Source organism: Nyctereutes procyonoides, unplaced genomic scaffold, assembly GCF_905146905.1.
Source record: "Nyctereutes procyonoides isolate TBG_1078 unplaced genomic scaffold, NYPRO_anot_genome, whole genome shotgun sequence".
NCBI classification, from domain to species: Eukaryota; Metazoa; Chordata; class Mammalia; order Carnivora; family Canidae; genus Nyctereutes; species Nyctereutes procyonoides.
Genome location: NW_026575155.1, coordinates 14,725,153 through 14,752,671, shown reverse-complemented (window position 1 = coordinate 14,752,671; position 27,519 = coordinate 14,725,153). Strand labels below are relative to the sequence as shown.

The 27,519-nt window shown below is 56.1% G+C and overlaps 1 protein-coding gene across 2 annotated transcripts in view; it reads left to right on the top strand.

Moving 5' to 3' along the window:
* Positions 1 to 2,153: 2,153 nt before the first annotated feature.
* Positions 2,154 to 27,519, top strand: part of PRDM15 (PR/SET domain 15) — a 63,993-nt gene continuing 38,627 nt past the window's right edge. The window contains exons 1-5 of one of the 2 annotated variants that reach the window (XM_055313726.1): positions 2,154 to 2,212; positions 22,228 to 22,273; positions 23,000 to 23,093; positions 24,879 to 25,032; positions 27,005 to 27,257. In XM_055313726.1, the coding sequence (XP_055169701.1) occupies positions 22,237 to 22,273; positions 23,000 to 23,093; positions 24,879 to 25,032; positions 27,005 to 27,257 (538 nt within the window). In that variant the 5' untranslated portion in view covers positions 2,154 to 2,212; positions 22,228 to 22,236. Of the gene's footprint in view, positions 2,217 to 22,227; positions 22,274 to 22,999; positions 23,094 to 24,878; positions 25,033 to 27,004; positions 27,258 to 27,519 lie in introns of both variants that reach the window. The other variant, XM_055313725.1, reaches the window with a different exon arrangement.

The window sequence follows — 27,519 nt, the reverse complement described above, 5'->3', positions numbered from 1 at the left end:
ATGGTGGAGGCCTTTTGATGGGTCCTTATTACTGACCTTGGACACACGCCAATCCGTACAAGTAAGTCTGACCGTAGAATAAAGTCCCGATCGATCGTGGGACTGCCGGGCCCCAGGCCCTATGCATTTAGAATTTCTATATTAACAAATGGCCCAGATGGGGGCTATCCTCAATTATTCTCCCACCAGGAAAGGATGAAACAGCTTATTTTCTACAATCTTCAAGATAATGCTATTAAGCTTAAAAAAAAAAAACTTTGCTAATGTAGCAGGTAAAGACGATTGCACTGCAATTTTGCTTTTTCTCTCATGACCCTTTATAGCTGAGTAGCTTTGCTTATGCTTAAAAGCCCTTGTCTTTCCCTTGCTGGGGACTTTCCATTTTCTATGCGGTTCTCTATCTTTTTCCTCTTGATTCCTAGGAGCTTCCCCTGTAGGAAGGAAATGAGTCCTTTCTGACATCAATTTCCAATCACTTCCCGTCAGTGCATCCCCTCTTGGACTTTAGTGGGGGAGCTTTCTGCCTGAGTGCTGAAAAGATGCGGCTGGAGAACCTTAGGAAAGAAAACAGAACAGCAGAACAAAGAGAACAGTTCTCCGGCCCTGCCCCCCACACTAAAGGACCCCTCTAGCCCCTTCTATTTGTAAGTTTGTGGGTTCAGGTACATTTGACGCAGGGGGTCAAGAGGCCACACAGGCCACCAGGACCTGGGGTGTGGGAGGGGCAGAGACACCTCCAGGGAGCAGCCTGGCCTTCAGAGCCACCCTAACCGGGGCAATGCTTTTCTGGAACTTTCCACACGGCAGCCTCGCTCTGGTCCAGGTGTGGATTTCAGGAGCCCACCTGCCCAGATGGGTCCAGATGCCCGCCCCTGTCTGCTGCCGAGCCTCTCCGGGCGGCTAAGTCACCTGTGCGTGTTCCCAGAGGACTAAGAGGAAGGCAGCGTTCAGAAGCACCCATGACCTGGCAGCAAGCCTCAGCCTGCTCTGCTTGCAAAGAAAAATGTGACCGCCCCCCGCCCCCACTTGCAAGGGAATGTAGGGCTCCAGCGGCCCCCAGAAGAGACTTACAGGGCCCGGGGGGCCGCTGGGGCCTTGGCTGCCGGGGTCGCAGGACCGGACAAGCCTCGAGGTCGAGGATGGGGCACACGAGGATGGGGCAGCAGAGCCAGCCCCGCGGCTCCCAGGCTGGTCAGGATCTGCAGCCCGCTGCTCTCCTGTCCACACCGCCTGCCCTTCCACTATCCGAACCACATCACCGGCTCCCGGTTCCACACCGCTCACTCTCCCACCCCGTCTACACTGCCCTTGCCCTCTGCTCTCCCAACCACCCTCGCCGATCTACTGTCCATGCCGCCCGCTCCCAGATCCCCAGCATCCGCTCTCCCATCCACACGGCCTTTCTCACTCCCCGTCCACACCTCCTGCGACCTGCTTGCTGCAGGTCCATGCTGCCGGCTCCCGGGTCCACACCACCCGCTCTCCTGCTCCCCCATCTGTGCGGCTTTTGTCACTCCCTGTCCACACCGACTGCGACCTGCTTGCTGCAGGTTCATGCCTCCCGCTCCCAGGTCCACACCACCCGCTCTCCTGTCCCCTGTCCAATCGGGTTTTCTCACTCCCCGTCCACACCACCTGCGACCTTGCTTGCTGTTGCGAGTCCTCGCCGCCCGCTCCCGGGTCCACACCACCCGCTCTCCCGTCCCCCGTCCGCGCGGCCTTTCTCACTTCCCGTCCACACCGCCCGCGACCCGCTTGCTGCAGGCGCACGCCGCCCGCTCCCGGGCCCACAGCACCCGCCCTCCCGCTGCCCGTCCACACCGCCTGCGACCTTGCTTGCTGTTGCGAGTCCACGCCACCCGCTCCCGGGTCCACACCACCCGCTCTTCCGTCCCCCGTCCGCGCGGCCTTTCTCACTTCCCGTCCACACCGCCTGCGACCCGCCTGCTGCAGGCGCACGCCGCCCGCTCCCGGGCCCACAGCACCCGCCCTCCCGCTCCCCGTCCACACCGCCCGCGACCTTGCTTGCTGCCGCGGGTCCGCGCCGCCCGCTCCGCCCGCTCAGCCCGCTCCGCCCGCGCCGGCGCCTCTCCCCGCGGACTACGACTCCCAGAATGCCCCGCCGCCGCCCCCCGGCTTCCGGTGCTGCGCAGTTTCCGGAGCGGATCGCAACCCGGAGTCCGGATCCGAGCCCGCTCTGCACATTCCACAGGCAGGTAAAGCCCCGGGCCCCGCGCCCGCCGCCGCCCCCGCGCGCCGCCCCGGCCCCGCCCGGCCCGCGCCCGCGCCCGCGCCCCGCGCCCGGCCCCGCGCCCCGCGCCCGGCCCCGCCCGCCCGCCGCCCGCCCCGGTCCAGCCGCCATGCCGACTGTTCTTTGTTACATTCGCCGGCTGCGGGCTCCGTGGGCGATCGGAGTCAAAACCCGGCTGGATTTCCCGGAGCCGCTCCGGGATCGCCCTGCGCGCCGCCGCCCCGCGCCCCGCGCCCCGCGCTCCGGGCCCGCCGCCTCCGGCCTCCGCCCGCCGCCTCCGGCCTCCGCCCGCCGCCGCCGCCGCCGCCGCCCCCGCCCGGGGCCCGGGGCTCGGGGCCGCGCTCGCCCGGGGGTGCGGCGCGGGGCTCCTCCGCCCCCGGCCCCGGCCCCGGCCCCGGCCCCGGCCCCGGCCCGCGGTCCCCGCCCCCGGCCGCCCTCGCCGCCCGCCCGGCGGGATGTCAGCGGCGCGGGTCGTCGGAGGCTCCCCCAGCGCCCGCGTCTGCACACCCGCGGGGGGGCGGGGGGGGGCGGGGGGCAGGTGACACGGGGGGGGCGCGCGCAGGTGGAGGTGCTCGCCAGGTGCGCGGCGGGGTCGCCGTGCGGACACCCCCGGAGCCCCCTCCGCGCGCCCACCCTGCAGGAGCCCCCGGCCCGGGGCGCCCCGACCTCCCGCCCGCCCCCGCCCCCGCCCCCGCCCCCGCCCCCGGGGCGCTGCCGGCGGTAGAAGCAGGTGTGACCCCGCGTGCACGCGGCCCCCTCCGTGCATGCACAGCTGCGGGCGCACCACCCCGTCTGCATAAGCCACTTTCCTAAAAATCCAGATTCACTGGAGACGTTCGGAGAAGCCGGTGTGGTTCCAGGTCGTACTGCCGAGGATGGAGAAGTAAAGCAGCCACTGGCCCTGTGATCGCCTCGAAGGGCAGCGGGGGGACAACGCGCCCCCCCTCCCCGGGCAGCCCCCCGCCCCCCCCTTATCACTTTGCTTCAGATCTGTAGGGTTTCCCATTGTCCACGTTTTCCCAGCTCCACGGGGCTCCTCCGCATCTCCCTGACATCACCAGCCTTTATGGCGAATGGTTAAGACGGAGACCTATAGTTTGGGGCTTGGAAGGGAAAAGCCAGCCACATTTCTCCTTTACGGAGTTTTCCCCCTGTTGACATCTCCGGCTCCTACTTTTGCAAAAAGGAGAAAAAGTTCCTGATAGTATAAGGTTGTGTCTTGTTGTGGAAGCACAAAGGAAGGTGATTTTTTTTTTTTTACCCCCTAGAAGATACATATATTAAAAAAAAAAAAAATTAACCCCAGTTACAAGGCTGGGTCATTAGAGTTGGGAAAGATCTCTGTTTGCCTCCGCTAGTACCTCCCTCATTATTATTCTTTTGATATCGTTATCTGGGGAGAAAGCCAAGGAAGAGAACGCGCCTCCCATTTTGCAGACTTTAGGGGAGATTTAAGGTACGTTTCTGATCCACGTGGTTTCAGAGGGCAGGTTTGTCAAGCAACGACCGACACGGTCTCCTTTGCACGTGCGTGACGGATGGGTGGTGGCTGCCCAGCTCACCTCAAGCAGTTCATGGGTGTGTGTTTTCCTCCCTTTGGCCATTCGTCCGGCAAATATTTATTCAGTGTGGGCCTACCATGTGCTTTGCGCTGCACGGAACAGGAGAGAAGACCTAATGCCTCTTGGACCTAATGATGTTCTGGAGGGAGGGTGGTGGGGCAGGAGCAGGGGGGACGTTAACAAGAAACAGTACAATTTAGTTCGGGGGATGGAGCCGGGGACCTTTGGGCTGAGACCAGCGCAGGGGTGAGTCTGTCACAGGCAGAGGAGTGGCAAGGGCAAAGGCCCTGGGGCAAAAGAAGCTTTGCATACCCAAGGACGGGAAAGGGAGTGTGACCCAGTGGGGAGGGTGCAGGAGGGCAGCACACACTGTCCGCCGTTCCCGAGTTTATCCTGAGCGCCAGTGGGTGCCACAGGGGGCTTTGGGCAGGGGTGGGACATGACCCTGTGGTTGCCACATGGGGAATCCAAGCCTGACAAGATTCCATTACACACAGGGTGGAGGCAAGAGGCAAAGGGGGAACCGGGACAAAGTGTATATCCCTAGAGCCAGGAGGCCCTGCTGCCGGTTTGGTTGGGAAATGTGCAGTGGGCGACAGCAGGTGCAGGTGACAGGTGTGTGCGGACTGGGGAGGCGGGAGTGGCGACCAGGGGGAGTCAGGGCCCTGCTGGCAGCAGCATCTTCAGATTGCCTCCCCGCCGGGGCCTGGCGTCTGGGTCCTCGCCTTCCCTATGCACTCCGATCCAAGGAAGGGTCCAGCAGAGAGCAACCCCCATCTCCAGGCTTGGGGTGGGCGGTGGCCCTGGGGTGCAGAACCTCAGAATGCCCGCAGATAGGTGGGTGTCGGGGGGAGTGGCTTCTCTGCGGGTAGGAGACCTCAGGCTTTCCGCGGTCGGAGGGGGTGGGGACCCGTGGGCGGTCACAGGGGTCGCTGATTAGTGGCCGAAGGAGAGGCTGCTGATCGATCTCGTCACTCGTCTGCAGAACGAGGCTTCCCGCGCTCACGTTCAGAGGAATGAACGGGAAGAGGCTGGAGGTCTGTCGCTGACAGGTGAAGCGCGGGAGAGGCCTCCCGCCCCAGCCAGCGGCTTCTGTGCTTGGTGGCCCTTGATCGAACCGTGCGCTGGCGTTTTGTTGGGATCAGTGGGGTTCCAATTATCGCAGCGCTAACCCAGCCCGGAAGGAATTCTCACGCACTCTGGGCACAGAAAATCAAGACTAATTTGATTTATGGGCGTAAATGGACGCACATCTTTGCAGGGTGGGCAGTAGAGTCATTTCGGGCACGAACACGGAGCAGAGGGTTTAGGGCGTCCGCAGGGAGGGGGCGGGAGATCCCAGGCAGAGACGCGCCCGAATTTCCTGACCGTGGAGGGGGAGCTCGCTCCTCTGCCTCGCGAACAGATGGCACCAGATATCACACTGCTGTGCTCGATTCCAATAGACGTGTTTAGAAGAGTGACCTAACGGTTTTATTTTAAGAAGCCAATATTTATAATATGCTGGAAATTACGTCCCTCGCAGCTGTTAAGACTAAGGACGAGCAGTCTGAGCTGTCGGCCCCAGTGCAGGGAATGTCAGCCTGGAGCCAGGCATCAGGTCGGCCCGAGGGCCGCACTGGGGACATGGGGATGGGAGGTGACTGTGGGGGCAGGTGCCATGTCCAGAGGGAGAGAGGACCCAGGGGCAGCCTGGGTCACTCCTCCCCCGGGGGTGGCTTTGGACGGGAGAGGAGCTGGGAAGGCGCCCCCAGAGAGACCCGGGGGTGGGGCAGAGGGCCTCCTGCGGAGTGCCACCTGGTGCCTAGCGCTGATGGAGGGTTGGCTCCACCGCCTGGGAGGTGACATGGGAGGTGACAATGCTTGGGTGGAGCCCTGGGGCCCATCCTCCCAGGCAAGAGGGAACGGCGGTGAGGAAGCGGTGAGGAAGCCGTTTCTTTTGCAATAGAAAGAACCAGGGCTCTAGAGCCACGGGGGAGGTGACGTTAAGGAAAACATTCCTGTTTGCTTTAACGCATGGGCTTGGGCTGAGGCTGACGTGAGCATTCCCAGGCTAGAGGTGTGTACTGAGGAGGCTGCGGGTGGCACCCGGCCCCCCAGGGGAAAGTGGGCGTGGCCTGCCCATGTGGGGCAGGGCAGGAGTGCACTGCCCAGGAGGGGCCAGTTGGATGAGGTCAAGGCTTGGGTAGGACTTTGACAGATGCAGGGAGGGCATTTCCAGAACAGGAAGCCAGGAGAAGGGGCCACGGAGGCTGGAAACTGGCCGTGGATGATGTGGGGCGCAGAGGAGCCCTTAGAGGGGTGCCAGGGGGCAGCTCGGGGTCACAGCGCGGGCCCGGCTGAGGCCTCTCATCCTAATAAAATCCACAGAAACCCAACTCTGGGCCCTCCCCCGAGCCTTCCCGAGCCTGCAGGCTCGCAGTTCCACAGACTCACATACGACTGAAACTTGGCGCTCTCCGAGATGACGCCCTTCTTTGCCGGGTCTGTGCCGCGTGTCGCTGGCTCCACTGGGCTTGTTCTTGGTCTTGGGCATGGATCCGTCTCCAGCTCGGACCTGCGAGCGTTGATGGGTTGCCAGTATCAGCAGAACCCCGGTACCAAACGGCCTTCTGCCCTTGGTGCCGCGGGAGGCAAACTCTTTGAGAGTCGGGGTGTCCTTAAGTCACGCTCCACGCGAGGATAATGCTCGAGATGCTGTGGCGGGGCTGTCACTTCCCATGCTCCGGGGAGGGGAGCCCGAACCTTAGAGAAGGAGCCGTCCGCGTGGTTCGCCTTTTGTAAGTTTGAGGACGAATGTGCCAAGTAGTTGCATAGGAAGTTTGCCTTTGATCGTGACCACAAACGTAGGTGTGACTTTGGCACCACGTAGGCCCAGGGGGTGACGGGATCCTGGCTCCAGCGGCCGCTTCAGTCCTGTTAGTTGATCCTATGTTCTCGGTCTCTGCTCGTCCCTTGGGGTCCCTCCCCCCAGCACCCCTGACTTCCCTGGACTGCGCTCTGGCCACGGAGCTCCCCCTGTTTCTGCTGAGAACGCGTGAGGGTCTTCCCGTCACCAGAGCTCTCAAGGGGGCCCAGTTTGAAAGTGTCCTGCAAAGGCCCATTATTAAGAAGCAGACCTCACCCTTCCCTGTATAAATGTGTGTGTGCAGAAAGACAGCGGTCAGGTGGGGCTCTCACCGGCACGAGGAAGTCCATACGACCTCGGTTTGCGCCATTTTCAGGGTGGCAGGCTGCAGACCACTGTCCCCCATCGTCGCTCTTAAACCCTCTTAAAGAACCAGACGTGAAACATCAGAGGTACGGAAGTGATCTTTGGTGAAACGAAGGGGTTCAGGAAGAGAAAGCAGGAGAAACTCTAAAAGAAGTAACACAAGAAAATCTGCAGGTGGGAGGGGGGGCCCCAGCAGTGCTCAACCCCGAAGCAGGTCGAGGACGCGTGAGGACACAGAGTGAGACAGAAGATCTGAAAGCTTCTGGAGGCAGGGAGTCCCGGACAGAGGCTCGCCAGCGAGGATGGTGACGGTCCTCCCCTGCAATGCTAGACACTGGGGGGGGACCATGGCGTCCTGCCTTCTCGGTCTGGGTGAACATGACCATGTGCCCCGCAAACCATTCAGAGACTCCAATAAAGACGTCTGCAAACACAGCAAGTCTTCTCCAAAGATGTGCCTCCGTGCACCCCTCCGAGGAAACCACAGGGCACTGGGCCCCCTGATTGAGAGAGAGGACCCAGGATGGAGGCCAGGGCGCTCAGGAGTCAGGAGTCTGGGCGCCTAGGTCAGGCCTCCAGGGCAGGCTCGGGAGGGCCGTGGGGCAGACAGACCGTGAGGAGGAGCGGTTACGGGACGTGGGAAGAGGTAGCTGTGGGCACGTCACCCCAGCACTGCCACATCCGCCACCAACAGCATCTGCACATGCACACACGACAGAGACACAGACACAGACAGTACAACACGATCTACACTCCAGCACGCACAAGGCCTGCACTGACAACAACGTAAGACCGCCATGAAACAACAGTCCACAAAATCTGCAAACCCAAGCTCTCCGCAAACATCCCACGACAAAAGCTGCACATAAACAGCAACAGGACCTACGAAACAACGCACGCAGCAGAATCTACGCACCGCACCAAATCGACGTGAAACAATACACAAAAGTCGACTAACCAGACGAGACCTACACGAAACAACCCACACCTCCGTGGAGGTGGTTCACTGCGCCAGAGCCACAACAACCAACGTGACCTACCCTATGCAACATCACACACCGAAATCTAATATACACAGCCAGCAACAAAGTATGTACAGAAAATAAGAAATAATAGGAAAAAATAAATCATTGCCCTTTAACAGGTCATACTAGAAATGTATCGATAATAAATTTGTTCGAGCAAGCAGGCGGTAGTGTTTTCAGAGTCATGATATCGGATCTGCTGATTGAACCAAATCTACGTTGGGGGAAGCCGGGCAGGGGGAGACAGTGGGCAGGCTCTCTATTCGTCTCTGTTCATCGTAAACACGAAGGGTGCAGCCCCCAGAGGGGAGCCACCGGGGGGTCCCAGCGGGAGCCTGTGCTCACCAGTCATGGAAGCAGAAAGATGCGGACTAGAGAGAGGCCCCCGGGGAGGCCGGGTAGGAAACCAGGGAGGTGGAGGGGCTGCCTTTTGGCTTCCACGGTGCGTGTCTGGTTTGTGGCTATTCACTTTTATTTTTTAAAGACTTCTTTATTTATTCAAGAGAGAGTGAGCAGGGGCAGAGGGCAGAGGGAGGGAGGGGATCTCTAGCAGACTCCCTGCCAAGCACGGAGCCCAGTGCAGGGCTCAGTCCCAACACCCTGAGATCATGACCTGAGCCCAGGTCAAGAGTCAGACGCCCAGCTGACGGCACCACCCAGGTGCCCCTGTAGCTGTTCCCTTTAATTAGAGAGGAAATGACCTGGGATGAAAAAGAGAAAGAAGAGGGAGTAAGAGGTCCTGCTGCTCTGTCATCCAAGGGCCCTGCCCAGAGAGGTGGCTTGAGCTGGGGGCTGGGGCCAGTTTCCATCCCGAAGGTCATGTGGGTATGTGCTGCGTCCCCCAGGGGCCCTCCTGCCCCCGGGCCCTGGGTCTGGAAACGTCGTCCCTGTCGGGGAGCTGAGGCCGTCCCTAAGTTAGGAAGCTGCTGACCTGGTCATGTGTGCCCGCGGCAGAGGCCCGTGTTCTGTGTCCATCCCACTTAGACCCGGCTTCCCACATCTGCTTCCACGAGCATCTATCAGCCTGCAGAGTCTGGAGCGAGAACCAGTGGGGTGGATGAAGTGCCTCTCGGAAGCTAGTCTCCAGGCCGTGGGATGGTCCCCACGTGGTCACTGAGGCCCAGGCCGGGCGCGGCTGCCTGTCACGCTCAAACTCCGTGCTCATGGTGCCCTCAGTGCTCAGGGAGAGAGGGCGTGGGCATTGCACGGCAGCGGAAGCCCACGGAGAGGAAGTAACTAACACGGGGGTGTCTAACATCCAGAACAGGGCAGAGCCAGACTCGCACCCGGGTGCCCTGCAGCAGGACCAGGCCCTTGCCTTGCCCTGACGCACCCAGTCTGTGCCCTGGGCTGAGGTTCTCCAGCACGTGAAACAGCGTGTGCACGAGTAAGTCCAAGTAAGTTCAAGTCCAAGTAAGTTCAAGCACAGTTGCGTCAAAAACACATTCCAGGAGATTTTTTTTTTTAAATTGCAGGACTTCTCAGGGCCTTTTTACTGTGCCGTTGTGAATCAGGACCCCAGGATGGGAATCTCACAAATTCCGCTCTGCCCACCTGCTACTTTACTTCCCTGGGGTCCCGCCCAGACCATCTTTTCAGGAACTTTTCTTGCAGCACACGTTTGTCAAGATAGCTCTCATCTGTTTGCTCTTTCCTTCTCATGATTTTTTTTTCTCATAATGCTTTTAATATTTTCACGACATGTGTATTAGCAAATGTAGGAAAATGTCCTTCTTGCTTAAAAAAAAAAGTCCCTGAGCCTCCAGACCAGGGCTGAGCACTTGATACGGCTGATCTGAGTGAGGAAAGCATATACATATGAAAAAAATTCATTAATTATTTTTTTGTATCATATTGAAATGATAATATTTGGGATATATTAACTGAAGCGTAACCAAAATTTACATGCGTGAATTCCAGCAAGATTTCATGTAGACGGAGGCGGGATTGTTCTAGAATTTATGTAGAGAGTAAAGGAACAAGTATGGCTTAAACCATATTGAAGAAGAATAAAGTAAAGGGAAGTGCTCCCCCGAGTTGGAAGACTTATTCCAAAACTATGGTAATTAAGACGGTATTGAGTGCTCTCCACTGTGAGTGGGGCTGGCCGGGGGATGGGGGACGGATCCCCGCCGAGAGAACCCAGACTCAGGGCGAGCTGGTTTGGGGGCAGACGCACAAAAGCAGCTCGGTGGTGCTGACACAGTTGCTCATCTGTAGGCAGGGATGACCTCACGTCTTACACAAACATTAACTCAAACGGGAAATACACTTCAATGTGTAAAACTCCAAGACTCTCCTATGAAACCTAGGAGGACACTTGGGGAGCTAGGGCTTGACGCACCGGTCACAGGACAGGACACCGAAAGCATAATCCGTAGAGGGGAAAATCCGTGGGTGGGACTTGATCAAATTAAAAACCTTCGTTCTGCGGAGACCTCACTGGGAGGACTGGAAAGCAGCGCCGAAGGGAGGGAGAAAATGCTTGTGAGCCACGTTTCTGATGAAGGATCGGGATACACAGGGAACTTCAGAACACACTGGGGGGAAAAAAAAGACAAATCTGAGAAAATGGGCAGAGGACACGAGGGACACTCTACTGGTGAGGATTTGCAAACCGGCACACGAAAAGGTGTCCGATGTTGTTAGCCATTAGGGAAGTGCAAGGCGAAACCCTGGTGAGGTGCCTGTGTCCATCTGTGAGAGGGGCTGGAATCAAACCTGGTGACAACCCCAGATACCGGCGAGGACGCGGAGGCGTGGGGCTCTCCTGTGCCGTGACAACTCCTTAGCATGCACTTAGTAGGTGACCCGGGTGGACCCCTTGCACTTGGGGGGCATGCATCCCAGAGAAGTGACAGCTGCGTCCACGGGAAACCCGTGCACACTTGTTCATTGCAGCTTTATGTGTAAAAGCCCCAAGTGAGGGAAAGCCCAGGGGTCCCTCGGTGAGTGAATGGTTCAGCCGGCTGCATAGCGCTCACACTGCGGAGCATCACTCAGCGGTGCAAAGGGCTACCCTGGATCTGTGGGACAATCTGAAGGGACCCCAGGGGCACCTTGCTGAGTGACATGAAAGCCTATCTCCAAAGATCCCATCGCGTACGATTCCATCTATATGACATCTTGAAACGAGAGCATTACAGGGACGGAGACTGGATGTGTGGTTGCCTGGGGGGGCGGTTAGGAGTGGGGGGTCGGGAGGGTGTGTGGCCGTAGAGGGGGCCACGGCGGCCAGGTCTTCTCCGAGTGGGACATTCCTCCTGCATCTTGACCGTGGAGGTGGCTGCACAGATCTGCCCCTGTGATAGAAGGACATCGAGCGACGCGCACACACACTGCGCCAAGGTCACCTTCCTGGTGTTGATAGCGCGCCGAGGGCTCCCAGGAATTGTGATGTTATCCACGGTTACGTAAGATCCAGCCGTCGGGGAAAACTGAGTGAAGGGTGACTGGGGCCTCTCTATGCTCTTTCGGCAATTTCCTGCGATTCTATAATTATTTCAAAATGTAGCACAAACAGCTCCCAGCATATTGCGTGTGCAGCTCACCTTAGACTTGTGCTGCCGAGGTGGATCTCGTACATCGTCCCAGCCAGTCACAGACCCCCAGGACACCGTCACCTTGCTCCCGAGCCCGTCCCCCTGTCACATCGATGGTCCCGGGAGGGGCAGGGAAGGCCCAGCCAGGCCAGCAGGCGAGAGATAATCTTCATTTCACACTTGCGTCAACGGCCTCCGCTGCAAACGCCTCTCTCTTTGAGTTATTTTTGGCCGCCTGTGTTTTAAGATTGTGATGTGTTCATTGTGCAATGTTTCAACACGGGTTGCTTTTTCTGAACCAGGGCTTTTGCAGGTCACGTTAAGAGATCATCTTTTTCCACCTCATATCCACCGGGATGGCGGCTATAAAAGCAAATGAACGAAACAACGGGTGTTGGGAGGATGGGGAGCAGCTGGAAGCCTCGGGCACCATCGTGGGGGAGGGGCCCCTCAGAACGTGGAACGTGGCACCACGCGATCCGGCAATTCCAGCTCTCGGTCTGCACCCAGAGAAGTGGAAGCAGGGACTTACAGAGACACTTGCACACCCACGTTCACAGCAGGATCGTTCACAATAGCCAAGCGGTGGGACCAACCCAAGTGTCCATTGGTGGGTGGACGGCCTGTCTGCGCCGTCCGAGGGAGGAGTGTTCAGGCTTGAAGAGGAGGGGCCTCTTGGCCCATGGAGGAACTCGCGGACACCATGCTTAGTGACATGGGCGAGACAGGCGCCCAAGGACAAATGCAGTAGGATCCCCCCGTCTGAGGGACCTACGGTAGTCAAAGTCACATGAAATAATCTTTATAAAAAACATCCACACCTTTTGTCGAGGTCATGCAGAGGTTCTGCTTGGGTTTCTTTTTCTTTTAATTTATTTTTTTAAGTAGGCTCCATGTCTAGAGAGGAGCCCAGTGCTTGGAGATGTGTGTGTGTGTGTGTGTGTGTGTGTGTGTGTGTGTGTGTATTTTAAGGTTTATGTATTTATTCAGAGAGACACAGAGAGAGGCAGACACATAGGCAGAGGGAGAAGCAGACTCCACACAGGGAGCCTGATGTGGGACTCGATCCCAGGACCTGTGGATCACACCCTGGGCCGAAGGCGGACGCTCAACCCCTGAGCCCACCCAGGCGCCTCATCTGCTTGGATTTCTTTCCCGTTCCCAGGCCCCTTTACACCGACGTGTCTTCCTGAGGATGTTTGAGTTGTGCGCTCTGTGCTGGAACACAAGGGCTGCTTCTTTCCTCTCCAGGTCGCAACTGGACTCACGGCAGGTTGTAGAAGGCCCCGAAGGCTGGTGTTCTGTAGAACCATGCTGTGTTTCGATAGAACACGCCTGCAAAGCTCAGAACCGTCCCACTGAGGTTTCTGGGCCTTCTGAGCTGAGGGTGGTGGTGGGACGTCTTCCCCGCATCTCAGAGTTCTGGCTGATAAACACCCGTAGCTGTGGAAATGAACCCTGGTCCCCTCACCGCCTGCACAAAGCGGCCAGGCTCGGGGGCGGTGGATGACCCACGGGCCATCATCGGAGACACGTGCACGGCTCGGCGCTCTCCGACAGCCGTGCCAAGGCCCCATACAGACTGTGACCTTAGGATTGACCCCAGTGGGGCACAGCTGCCCAGTAAGCGCAGGGGAACCGGTGCACCTTCCTTAGATCTTTCCCCCTTTGTACCCAGAAGGGAGTGTATAGGCTTTCCCTGGGGGGGCGGAAGCACCGTCCTGGGAAGTGGAAGGTGAGCATGAAAGCAAGGCCAGGCCCAAGCTGCCGCCCCTGGAGGGTGGAAGGCACACGGGGCAAGGACCTCCCTGGGGCGGGTGCCGAGCCGAGTCCTGGTGCTGGAGCCTTGCCCGGAGCAGGTGCTCTGTAAATACTGGGGAAGTGAGATAAGCACGTACAGTCTCTTTTGATTGGAATGTAAGGAATCTCTCGCAGGTCTCACCGCTAATCTACGCAAACTTCTGGACCTCCTGGCCTAAGTTTTACAAACGAAGCCTTTGAACCAGCTTTCTTGCGAACTCTTAATTACCCGGAGGTACCGAGGAGTCCAGTGAAAAGATACCCAAGCTTACGGTCTGTGGAGCATGGCGTACAAAGGGCGTAGGAATTTGAAAAGGGAGTGAGTAGAGAGATCAAGATCGATCTTCCCTTGGAAATCTAGTACAAAAGAAAAACCCAGACGTCGTCTGTGATTGATGACAGCTTGAGATCGCGTTTAATAGGCAGGGTCAACCTCGTTTTGGGATTTCGGGAGGGAGACTGGTTGACAGGGAGGAAGGTGTCTGGAGGGTGAGTCTGGGCTCTGTCTTGAAAGAGAAGGACTATGTGGGGTGGGTGACTCCCGGGGAAGCAGGACGGGGTGGTGGTGGGGGGGGCAGAGAAGCAAAGTGTGGGAGGCAGGCCAGACCCCAGGAGGGGACCTCTGCCCATACTAGGGGTCAGCAGGGGGAGTGCAGGGACGTACACAGAGACGTGGCCAGCTCTGTTAGGAGATGTCACCCCCCCCCATACACACACACACATGCCTGGCCCTTGCCGGGCCCAGCAAGGCTGATGGCTCTTGCCCTGTAGGCCCTGTGGGGTCACGAGATAAATAACATGTGGAAGTGATTACAGTGGTCAAAAGTGCGGTCATGGAAAATTGCAGGGTGCTTTTAGAAAGTGTTCCAAGGCCTTAATTTCAGCAGGTGGACCAGGAAACCCCTCCCCAGAGATGTGCCAATTAAGCCAAGATGTGAAGAACGAGTAGGTGTTAGCCAGCGGCAGAGCCGAGGGAGGTTCCAGGCAGAGGGAACCGCGTGAGGGTGGCCCGGAGGCAGGAGGGCGCTTGGTGTTTCTGGGAACGAAAAGGAGGCCACTGTGCCCTGAGAGGCTCAGTGAGGGGCAGGTGGGCAGAAGAGGCTGGTGGACTGGGGTTTTCTTCCCTGGAGGCGGTGGGAAGCCAGTCGGCTTTCTGGCTGGCAGCTAGTACGGTTGGGTTCAGGTTTCCAGAAGCAGCCCCCTTGGCAGTGTGGGAAATGGGGTGCCCGGCCAGTGGGGAGCAGGAAGGCCAGAGGCCCCAGCAGCCATCCAGGAGGGGGAGGGTGGGGTGTGGTCAGGGGAGGTGCTGGAGGCCGTGGGGAGGGACCCCGGGGCAGGACGAGCCCACGTCTCTGACACCCACGTTCCAAGATGTGGGAGACACAGGAGGGCCCCATGGGGCAGGGAAGCCGGGAAAGGTCAGGTGCTCATTTCCTGCACATTCAGTGGCTCATGGCCTCCAGGTGAAGGTGTGGGACTCCATGGGGCATTACCTGCAGTGCAGGTGTATCTCAGAGGCACGGAAGTGGGTGTGGCTGCCGGGGGAGGGTCCCCCGGGGAGTGCTGACAACCCAGGGGAGCTGGGACTAGGGTGGGGTAGAGGGCGGATCCCCCGGGAGGGCGACTGGGGAATGGGGACAAGAGTGGACGGTGGTCGGCCGTGTCCCGGGCGACCAGTCAGGTGAGGTGCAGAAAAGGACACGCGTCCAAAGCCAGCCAGGTAGAAGGACTCACGAGCAGATGGATGAACAGACACGGGACAAGTGTGTGTTGGCACCGGGTACACGTAATTTTATTGTGGAAGAAAACAGCAGGCAACTACTGCCGCACCCCGTCCCTGGGCCGATGTGCCCCATGTGTCCCCGTCCGGGAGCCCCCGCTGGCCGTGCGCGGAAGCCAGCCCTGGCCGCAGCCCTGAGTTCCTGTGTCTGCATCTCTGCGCCTCCTTAAACGAGCTCAGGCGCTCAGCATTGGGATTTCCCGCTGCACAGCGAAGGCCACGCACGCTCGGCTTCCACCCCCGCACCCTGGGCTCACAGTCACTTCGTGTCTGTCGATCTGTCCTCCATGTCTTTTCTTTTCTTTTTTTCTTTTTTTTCCATGTCTTTTCTTTAATTGAACTTTGAGATCATTGTAGGTTTCCTGCAGTCATTAGAAAGCCTGCCACGCGATCTCCCGTGCCCTCTGCCCGGGTCCCCGGGGCTGGTGACACCGTGCAGAGCTCCAGCGTGAGGTCACACCCAGGATGCTGACGGCGACACGGTGCAGGTGCGGGGCCCGCCGCCCCCACGGGGGTCCCTCCTGCCGCCCGCCCCCTCACAGCCTCACCACTGTCCTACCTGAACCCCCACCAGCCACGACTCTAGTCCCCCCTCTCTGAATTGTCGCTTCAGGGAGGTTACATAAATGGGGTCAGCCTATGCGCATGACCTTTTGGGATTGGCGTCCATCCCTCAGCACCATCCTGGAGAATCCCCCAGCACCCGTTGTGTGTGTATCACCGGTTCGCTCCTTCTCATTGCAGATAAGTCTTCCGGGCTGCGGGTCGACCCCAGACGGTTGGGTCACCCGTTTGGGGGGCCTCGGAGCTTGTTTCCAGTCTGGGCTGTCGTGAACAAGGCTGCTGTGAACAGTTGTGCTCAGGCTTTTGTGGGGATGGCCGTTTTCTCTGGGCTAAGTGCCCACGAGCGCAGTGGCTGGGTCAGAGGCCAAGTGCATGTTGGTTTCATCAGAAACTGCCACACGGTCTCCGCTCCCGCCAGCCACACACGAGTGCTCATCCTGCGCCGCGCCGGCAGGTGTGTGCCGGCAGGTGTGTGCCCGCATCTCAGTGATGTGCTGTGACCGCATTTCCCTGGCGGCAAATGGGGTCGGGCCCCTTTTCCTGTGCTTATTTGTCATCTATATATGTTCACCGGAGAAATGCCCATCGTGTCTTTCGCCCATGTACTGATTGGATGTTTGTATGTGACTGTTGAGTTCTGAGAGTCCTTTGCACCTTCCGGGTGTGGATGTGCGGTTTGCAGAGATGCCTCCCGGCCTGTAGCTGGTCTTCTTCCCCTCATCTCAGTGTCCTCTGTTGAGCAAAATTTTAAATTTTGATATAGTCTAATTAGTTCTCTGTTTGTAGACTGCACTTTTGGTGACAAGTCTAAAAATTGCCTACCCTAGATCTCAACAATTGTCTCTTATATTTTTCCTAAAAAAAGAAAAAAGTTGCTATATGCTGTCTTGAGTCTAGGATCCATTTTGTATGAGATGTGACATCACGGTTCATTACGGCCCCTTTCCCTCGTCCACTTGCCCCAACACCACTTGCCGAGAGGCCGTCTCTCTGCCCTTCCTTCGTGAGTTGCTTTATGTATGCATCCACTGAAAACCAGTTGAGCGTATTTGGGTCTGTTTCTCGGTTTCCGTTGACCTGTGGGTCTGTCCCTCCATCACCAGCAGCATCTTTACTGTGGCTTAGGCTGAGGCTTGAAATGGGGTAGACTGGGTCCTCATGGGAGTCTTCTTTTCCAAGGCTGATTTTCACAGCCCACATGGGTGGGGCCTGCCTGTGAGCTCCCACAGAGAACATTCGTCTGGGATCGCCCTTGCCCCCATGGCCCCCCAGCTGACACGCAGGTAGTCCCCGTTTGATCCCAGCTGACGTTCATGATAAATGTGGTTTCCTGATGCATTTGGGTGGTCTCCTGGTGACCCCAGCCGTGGTTCGCTGGTTCCCTGTAGCAGAGACCATATGTGTGCTGGAGAGATGTGCGGGTCGGCAGCCGTGCTCAGACCTGGGGGTTCTAGAGCACAGAGTGCCAGGACCCATCCCAGGGAGTCTCTGCTTCAGCAGGTCTGGGGAGGGGCCCGAGAACCTGGCATTTCTGATTGATTCTCAGGAGCTGCTGGTGGTGGTCCAGGGACCCCACTTTGAGAACCACTGGCATAAATGTTCCCAGATGGGTGGTTAAAATGGCCAGCTCTCACACCTACTGTCTTTTTTGCTTATTTTCCCTAAAACGCTACCTGTAATCTCCCATCCTGGGATTTGTTACGCACTGTGAACGTCTGGAGACAGGGCTTCCCTCCTGAGCGCGAAGGGGATTTTGTGAAGGGCGCGGAGGTCCAGGTGCCCCCTCCCTTCAGGCCTGACCCGCTCGCTGTCCAGGGTGGCTGTGATCTGTTTCCTGGGCTGCAGAGAACCATTGTGGAGGCCGTGTTTCAGGGATCGGAGGCTTCTAATAAGGGATGTTCTTTCCCGGGACTGACATTTCAGTATACCGACAGCACTGGTGGTAAAAAAGCCTGAGCCTCCCGCTGTTTCCTGCCACTCTCATATTCTTCCCGTGGCCACAGTGAAAACTAAGTCGCCTGGGTTTCCTGCCCCAGCTACGTGCTTGGAGGAGCCGCTTCTTTGGGGGCCACTCCAGGGGCAGGAGACTCAGCTTCATGCCCCCCACCCCTTGCCGAGGGGTGCAGAGCAGAGGCAGGTGCTGCCAGGAAAGAGGCAGCCCCCAGGGCTCGGCAGGCCTCAAGAATACTTGAGGCTGTTGACCTTGTCTGCACAGTCCCACACTCACAGGTGCTATAGGGACACCACACTCTGTCTGCCCTGAGCCTGCAGCTCTGGGCAGCCTCTTCAGAGCCTGCTCTTGCCTTGGCAGGACCCTTGTCATTGGCAGGCAGTGCCGGCAGGTGGAAGGGTTTGTGCCGGCAGGTAGATGGTTCTCAGGCTCCTTGGGGCACTTCAGCAACTCATGGAAGCAGGTTTCCACATGTTCCTTCTGCCTCTTTGCCCGTCTTCGCCTTCTGCTCAGGGACCTGCTCCTGTCCCCATCCCAGATTGGCCCCTGACCACACCCCTGGTACCCATCTGCCAGGAAGCCTTAAGTTAAACCACAGCTCAACTCACAGCCACATGAGATACCTTTTAACTTAAGTAGATGTTCCAGAAAAATAGTGGGCTGTGTTTAGAAAAGTAAACACCCTGGTTATTGATCTTTAGTACTTTTTTTTTTTTTGAAGGGGATGTGGGGAAGGCAAAGGGAGAGGGAGAGAGAGAAACTTAGCAGGCTTCTCGCCTGATGCAGGGCTTGGTCCCAGGACCCTGAGGTCATGACCTGAGCTGAAATCAAGAGTAGAACGCCTAACTGACTGAGCCACCAGATGCCCCGGTCCTTGGCACTTTCTTTTTTTTTAAATTTTATTTTATTCATTCATTCATTCATTCATTCTTTCATTCATTCATGAGAGACAGAGAGAGGCAGAGACACAGGCAGAGGGAGAAGCAGGCCCCATGCAGGGAGCCCGATGCAGGACTCAATCCCGGAACTCCGGGATCACGCCCTGGGCCGAAGGCAGGTGCCAAACCGCTGAGCCACCCAGGATCTCTCCTTGGCACTTTCAAGGCAGATTGGAAATCCCATGTCTCTGCCTTGTCTCCTCATTGCTAAATCAAGTCTTCCACAGTGTAGTCTGTGACTCTCTCTTCTCTGCTCACATAAACGTGTTCGGGGAATCTGAGTTTTCATTTGGACTCTGCATTGTCTGCTTTTCATTCTTCAGGCTGCTGCTGGGGATGGAATGGGGACAGAGGCCTTGTGAAATCAGCAGTCAGGAGGTAGCCAACCTGCATACTTTTCCAAAAAAGAACCTAGCAATACAGAGGGGCTCCGACGAGAAGTGGGGTGCAGGAAGGCTGTGCCGGGTCAGCTTCCTTGGGCGATAGAGCAAGTGAGAGAGAAGAGGAATTATTATTTTCAGTGCAGGCTGGGTGTATGGTACTTTATACTTTATGTTCCCCCTAAAACTATATGAAGTGAGCATTAAAAAAAAAACCCTATTTTAATTCCACTATGGTTAACATACAGTGTTATGATAGTTTTAGGTGTGCAATGTAGTGATTCAGCACTTCACACATCGCCCGGTGCTCATCGTGGCAGGTGTACCTCTTACTCCCCATCACCTGTCTCACCCATCCTCCTGCCCACATCCCCTCTGGTGACCGCACTGTGTTCTCTGTACTTAAGAATCTGCGTTTTGATTTGTCTCTTTTTTTTCTTTGCTCATTTGTTTCTTAAATTCCACATATGGATGAAATCATGTGGTATTTGTTTTTCACTGACTTATCTCACTTAGCATTATACCCTGACCCATCCATGTTATGGCAAATGGCAAGATTTCATGCTTTCTATGGCATTAGTAATATTCCATTGTATGTTTGTATATATACATATAATATATGTTTACATACAGGTGCATACGTGTGTATATATATATACATATATGTGTGTATGCATACATATATATATATATACATATATATCACATCTTCTTTATCCATTCATCAAGTTTTTATATAAAGATGTTTATTTATTTATTCATGAGAGACATAGAGAGGCAGAGGTAGAGGGAGAAGCAGGCTCCATGCAGGGAGCCTAATGTGGGACTCGATCCCAGGACCCCGGGATCACGACCTGAGCCGAAGGCAGGCGCTCAACCACTGAACCACCCAGGCGTCCCCATTCATCAGTTGATGGACACTTAGGCTGTTCCCACATCTTGGCTATCGTAGATAATGCTGTTGTAAACAGAGTGCATGCATTCCCTTGAATTAGTATTTTCATATTCTTTGGGTAAATAGTAATGGAATTACTGGATCATAGGGTAGCTCTATTCTTAACTTTTTGAGGAACCTCCATACCTTTTCCACAGTGGCTGCACCAGCTTGCATTCCCACCAACAGCACACGAGGGTTCCCCCTTCTCCACATTCTCGCCAACACCTGTTGTTTCTTGTGTTGTTGTGTTTAGCCATCCCGACAGGTGGGGGGTGATTTCCTGGTTGATGATGAGTGAACTGGTATCTTCACACGTGTCTGTTGGCTGTCTGGATGCCTTCTTCTTCTTCTTCTTTCTTCTTTCTTCTTTCTTCTTCTCTTTCTTTTTTTTATTCAGAGAGAGAGAGGCGCAGAGACACAGGCAGAGAAGCAGGCTCCATGCAGGGAGCCCAATGTGGGACTCAATCCCGGGTCTCCAGGATCACACCGTGGGCTGCAGGCAGCGCTAAACCGCTGCGCCACCAGGGCTGCCCCTGGATGCCGTCTTTAGAGAAATGTCTGTTCATGTCTTCTGCCCATTTTTTAGTTGGATTATCTGTTTTTTTGGATATTGAGTTGTAGTAGCAGTTCTTTTCAATAACTCTTTATCGGATATGTCATTTACAAATATCTTCTCCCATTCAGTAAGTTGTCTTTTTGTTTTGTTGATTGTTTTCCTTTACTGTGCAGAAGCTTCCCAATAGTTCATTTTTGCTTTTATTTTCTTTGCTTTAGGAGACATTCCTAGAAACATGTTGCTATGGCCCATGTCAGAGAAATTACTGCCTGTGCTCTCCTCTAGGATTTCTATGGTTTCAGGTCTTACTTTTAGGTCTTTAATCCATTTTGAGTTTATTTTGTGTTTGGTGTAAGAAAGTGGTCCAGTTTCATTCTTCTGCAGGTTGCTGACCAGTGTTCCCAACACTATTTGTCTTTTTCCTGTTGCATATTCTTGCCTCATTTGTTGAAGATAAATTGACCGTATAATCATGGATTTATTTCTGGGATCTCTGTCCTTTTCCACTGATCTGTGTGTCTGTTTTTGTGCCAGTACCATACTGTTTTGATCACTCCAGCTTTGTAGTGTATCTTGAAATCTGGGATTGTGATGTCTCCAGTTTTTCCTTTTTTCCAGTCTGCAGTGTCAATTTGGGGTGTTTTGTGGTTCCATGCACATTTTACGATTGTTTGTTTTAGTTCTGTGAAAAATGCTGTTGGAGCTTTGATAGGGATCACATTAAGTATGTAGAATGCTTTGGGTGGTATAGACACTTGAACGATACTTGTTATTGGGATCCATGAACATGAACATGTCTTTCCATTTGTTTGCGGCATCTTCAGTTTCTTTCACCAGTGTTTTCTGGTTTTCAGAGTATAGGTCTTTCAATTAGGTCTTTCAAAAATTAGCATTTTTATTTCCGTTTTATAGGTCAAAGAATCTAGGCCCCAGAATTAACATGTCCAGGTCACCCCTCGAATAAGTGTGGGGGGTTCTAACCTCACAGAATTAGTCAAAAACAGAAGTGACTGATCTGATAGAGTTTTATGTGGCGAGCACCCTGCTCCACGATGCCGTGAGTTGCTCTGGTTCCCAGGAGACATGGGTGTGTACTGGGTGTCAGACACAGGGTGGCAGCTGAAAGAGGATAGAGGTTGTACTAGACACGATTGCCCTGGAGAGGAGTTCACAGTCTAGTGACGGAGGAAAGAAAACCGGAAGTCACAGTAGGAAACCGACTTTTAAACACGGTGATGTGTTTATTTTACAAATGGAACCCAGTGACTAATATAGAAAGATGAAAGTCTGAGCTCATAAAGACTTTCTAATCTAGCGGGCATTCAAATCATTTCTTTTTTTTTTTTTTAAGATGACTTATTTATTCGTGAGAGACACGCACAGAGAGAGGCAGAGACACAGGCAGAGGGAGAAGCAGGCTCCCTGCGGGGAGCCCGATGGGGACTGATCCCAGGACCCCGGGGTCACGCCCTGGGCCAAAGAGCAACGCTCAGCCACTGAGCCACCCAGGTGCTCCTCAAATCACTTGCTTTTAATAAAAAACGACATTTTTTAGGTGAGAAAACGTCTCAGGGCCCCCAGCCTCATCACAATAAAGGGGAGGCCCCTGCTCAATGCCTTTAAAACCCCACGTAAGGTCCTTCGAGGAGCCTTTCACAGGAATTGTCCTTACAGATGGCTCTGGCAAAAAAGCTCGTCACTAACAACAGGCCCTTGTTTCCTGGCAGGTGTCAGAAATGGCCGAAGACGGGAGCGAGGAGATCATGTTCATTTGTAAGTAGCCCCTGGCCTGTCCTTGAGCACAGATGGCTGCGCCACTTACTGTCCCAGCAAAACCACATCCACCTTTTGTTTTTATATCACAGAAAAGCTGTTTCTTTTTAAATTGAAATGACTTTGCTTGCTTTAAGAAACCAATTTTAAAATACACGGTGGCTGGAGGGGAGGTGAGTGGGGGGGACGGGGTAACCGGGTGACGGGCATTGAGGGGGGCACCTGATGGGATGAGCGCTGGGCGTCACACTCTATGTTGGCAAATTGAATTTAACGTTAAAAATAAAAAGAAACAAGTTTATTGCGCGAGAAATGCGCTGCCAGAGTGTGGTGTTAAAAGGATCATCTTTCTCAGAACTCTGAGCAAAGGGGACTTTGCGGGGGGTGGCACTTGATTCAGAAAAGTATGCCAGGGGTTTAAAAAGAGATTTATGGTGCCAGGGGTTTAAAAAGAGATTTATGGTAAACAGGTTAAATAGGTGAAGTTCCATGTATTCTCGTTCCTCGGGAAGATCTAGTTCTTTGTCCCCACAGAGTAACCACATACGTTGAAATGTGCCATCAGACAAGATCTTTTCCTTGGGGGCCACATCCTGTGTTTGCACCATTGTTATATTTGTGGGGGGGCACCGTCGATCACCCCTGTCGGGCAGGGAGCCTGCGGTGTCCCTGGGGGGCCCCCCTCCCAGCACTGTGTCCCCTCTGATGCTCTCGTGTCTGTTGCAGGGTGCGAGGACTGCAGCCAGTACCACGATTCTGAATGTCCTGAGCTGGGCCCTGTGGTCATGGTCAAAGACTCCTTTGTGTTAAGCAGGGCGCGGTGAGTGGCTGCCTTGAGCTGTTTGTTTATAGTCCTTCCTGTCCAACAGAGTTGAGCTCTATGCCTTTTCGGGTTCCCCGGGTCCGGTTCCGACGTGGGGGCTCCCCCTGCAAGCCCAGGCAGTTCTCAGACACCGGCAGGGCTCAGCTCCGACCCTGTCTGCCCGGAGACGGCATCAGACCTCACGTGCAGGACCCAGTCCCCCAAGCCCGCCCCGCACCCCCCTCCCGACACCGGCCGCACGCCCCCGGCTCCCACATGAGCCTCTGCCCCGCGCCACAGATTGGAGCTCCTCGGCCTCCTGCTTTCACGTTGCTGGAGCGGCTCACAGAACTCTGGGCAGCGCTTACTAACCAGCCTGCTAAAGGATGTGATCGATGATATATATGAACGAACAGCCAGATGGAGAGACGTGAAGGGGGTGGGGGTCCCAGGAAAGGACGGGGAGCTCCCTTGCCCTCCCCTGCACCCACACCCCGCCCCTACAAGCTCACCGACCTAGAAGCTCCCTACCCAGCCTTCATTACACAGGCAGGACTGACTGAGTCATGGACCACCGGGTGACCCAGCCTCCAGCCCCTCTCCCACCCTGGAGGTTGGGGTGAGGGCGGGACCGGAAGCTCCAACCTTGCACCCACGTGGCCGGCCCTCCAGGCACAGCACCCGCCCTGGGGTGGGGGGCCAGGGGTCACCTTCATTAGTGACCAGACACCTATTTCCTCTTTATGGCTCTGAAGTGTTTTCAGGAACTGTGGGTGGAGCACTTAGGTCTGAGAAGTGTCTTTGGCCATCTGAATGACCAAATGTATATTTCTTAGAAATCATGATGTCACAGGAGGAAACCGCAAAAGGAGAAGGCAGGGCTTGGCGCCTGCCTGTCCTCAGGTTCCAGAGGGCATCTGTCATTTCCAGCCCACTGTGAGTGGAGTAGCCGGCCACCGGCATGAGCCAACACACGTTTCGAAGGCTTCAGAGTGAATGTCTTGCTCTAGTTCAGAGTCCCTCGGGGCCAAGCTGGCCGAGACACAGCAGGGCAGCCGTGAAGAGCCGGCAGGCCAAGGCTGCAAGTCTGCTCATTCAGTTTTCCCAGCAGCCCGGATCTGGGCCTGACAGATGCCCACTGTGGGCAAAGGTGGGACCCAAGGTGGTGAGTGCAGGGAGCCAGGCAGAGCCATCACGGCTTCCAGGGAAGCACTGGCTTGTCCCCAGCCTTAGCTCATGTCGGGGTCCTAGCTCACCGGCCTTCCTCCTCCAGTGCCCTGTCCTCGACACTCTCATAGTTTAGGTAAAAGCGTCCTCCGCTGGCCCATTCAGCCTGCCTGGAAACCCTGTTCTCCTGAGAATGCCGTGGCACTTTCTCCTTTCTCGTGGTGCTTTGCCCGTGGCGCCTCATCGTGGAGCTCCCCACCTCTCCCCAGGCTGTGTGGCTCCGGGGACCAGAGCTCGGTCCCATGCATCTCTGCTGTCACAGCCCACCCCTGATGGCAAAGTAGTGGTTGGTCCCCCGGGTGGGGATTTCAAACACAGCCTTTAGTCAATGGCCCCTTCCTCCTTGTGTGCTCTGGATGAGTCCTGTGAAGTCCCTGGGGCCAGTCCAGAGCTGGGTGCACACTGGCCACTGGGCCCTCACCACCTCTGTCCCCAGTAGGAAGCTCTTGGTCACCTCCGAGGATGGCATTGCAGCAAGAATGAGCTTTGGGGCCTTCTTAACCAACTGTCCCTGCCATGGGGGGCTGTCCTCGGCCCGCAGTGCTCGGAGCTGAGGGCCTCCTGTTCCATTTCTAGGTCATCCCTCCCTTCCAACCTAGAGATCAGGAGACTGGAAGACGGGGCTGAAGGAGTGTTTGCCGTGACTCAGCTCGTCAAGAGAACACAGTTTGGTCCATTTGAGTCAAGGAGGGTTGCCAAATGGGAGAAGGAATCTGCATTTCCACTGAAGGTAAAGGCAGGGCCCGTGGGGGCTCGGGGATGCGTGAGACCTGCTACCCGGGCGAGGGGGAGCCACGCGTTCAGCTGACCGATCTGTGACTTCAGCTGCTTCAGAGACCCTTAGTTCCGCTTTCTTCCAAGCCCCTGGTTCGTGTTTGATTTTAGTTTGTTTTTGTATCACAAAAGCATTAAAGTTAAGCAAGCAATTTGCACTTTGCAACGTTGCCAACCACCGAAGACAGCGTGTGGCAAATGTGTGCAAGACCACAGCGCCGCCTTTACTTCCCTCACGGCCTGGGCTGGGTACAGCCTCCGGGGGCCGCTGCCTGCACCTCCTGGGGCCGTGTAGGCACAGCCACTCTCACACCAGAGCCAGGCAATGGGTACTTCGCAAAGTGCTTTCAAAAGGAAGGGGTTTCCTTTAAGCAGTGAAGAGACACCAGTGCAAAGTTTATCAGCTTTAGGAAAGCACATTGGACTGAGAAAAGACAAATTTTTTGTGAAATTGAGCTTAACAGGATGGATGTAAGTTGCAGGAAGGCTTTGAGTTCTCGAAGGAAGACGTATGGAAGCGTCGTGAGGCCAGGAGACAACGGTTCTGTCCCGGTCCCGAGCATGTGCCCGGGCCAGATATGCCTCCAGAAACGTCTGTGAATGAACAGTGAGGACCAGGGCGCTGGTCCTGCTGCAGTGACCCACAGAGAGAGTTTTTCCTAGCATCCCTAGGCAGAGACCCGCGTGTTCCAGGACAGACATGAAATGGGTAGCTTCGGGCAGTTCTTGGAAAAGTTGAGCTCACAGGGCAGACTTCAGCAAAATGGGGAGGAAGGAAAGCTATTTGATTTGTTTGCAAACAAAAGAAAGAAAAAAAATTTTTTTAACATTTTGTTTATTCATGAGAGACACAGAAAGAGACACAGGCAGAGGCAGAAGCAGGGTCCCTGTGGGGAGCCCAATGTGGGACTCAAACTCAGGACCCTGGGGTCACGACCTGAGCTGAAGGCAGACGCTCAACTGCTGAGCCATCTAGGTGTCCCAAGAAAGTCTGTTTTATGTGAAGGAATAAAGAAGCCTGAGGCCAAGCCCCGCAAAGGCCATTGGCTGCCATCCTTCGCAGGACCCGGGGCCCTTGAATGCACGTGGTTGCTGTGGGTACGTGGTTGGGACGAGGCCCCTTGGGAAGAGTCCTATGTGCCCGTTTTGGCTTCCTTCAGTGACTCGGTTCTTGAGGTCTGACACCAACTCGTTCTCAGTGCCCTCAGCATTGAGCACCCATGTGCCCTGGGGGGTGGGGGTGGCTCTCTGCCCACCGTGGTGAGCGCAGAGGCTCCTGGCAGCACAGCCCACACCAGCTGCCCTCAAGCACTCCCACCTCAGAGGGGGCCTCTGGCTCGTCGGCAGTGGGGAGCCTGTGCAGGAAAAGCTGAGAGAACCCCAGGCCCCCCTCTATTCATGTGGTTACCCCAACCCCAGAATGTTGACGTTCCTCGCTGCTCCCATCCATTAAGCAGCAGCGCAGTGTTACAGGCAAGGGCGCAGCCTCTGAGGGCTGGCTGGACTCAGCAGACACACCTGTGAGAGCAGGGAAGAGCGCGGGTGTCCTGGTGCCCACCCAGACCACACGGCAGACCTTAGGCAGCCTCCTTCCCAGCTGGGCCATGCACTGCATCCAGGTGTCGGGTGACACCTGGACCAGGAGTAGAACTCAGGTGTCACTGGGCCCACTTGGAACCTGATGAGCGCTTGAGTGTCCACCCTCTGTACCTGGACCGTGGGTAGACCTAAGGCTTCTCCGTTCCTACCTGGGCTGTGCACAGAACTCAGGTCCCCCGATGAGCCCTGAATCAGGTTCTGTGTGGAGCCTGATCTGGCCTCTGGTGCAGCCCGGTCTGGGCTGGTTGGCGCCCCCTCCCCACGCTGACCTGCAGACGTCAGGTAACCAGCTCCTTCCCTGGCCCCTTGGTGGCCATGCCCACCCTCAGGTGTTCCAGAAGGATGGGCACCCTGTGTGCTTCGACACCTCCAACGAGGACGACTGCAACTGGATGATGCTTGTGCGGCCAGCGGTGGGGCCTGAGCACCAGAACCTGACAGCCTACCAGCACGGCAATGACGTGTACTTCACCACCTCGAGGGACATCCCCCCCGGCGCTGAGCTGCGCGTGTGGTACGCGGCCTTCTACGCGAAGAAGATGGACAAGCCCATGCTGAAGCAGGCCTGCCCCAGTGCCCATGGTACGTGCTGCCCCTGTGCCCAGTGTCTGGGGGGGACGATGCTGGCAGGCCGGTGTGGTGTGGGGAGGAGGGGCAGCTGCCCTTGACCCCCCGGGGTCGGGTCTGTTGTACTGCTAGTAAAACGTCTGGGCTCACCCCTGAGCCCGACACTGGCTGGTGGGAAGTGTCCCATGGGAACTCGGGTGCTAGGACACAGCAGGCTGATTCTCAGCTCTGCCTGCGGGGCTTTCTACGCTATAACTCCTCTGCACCCACCATCCTG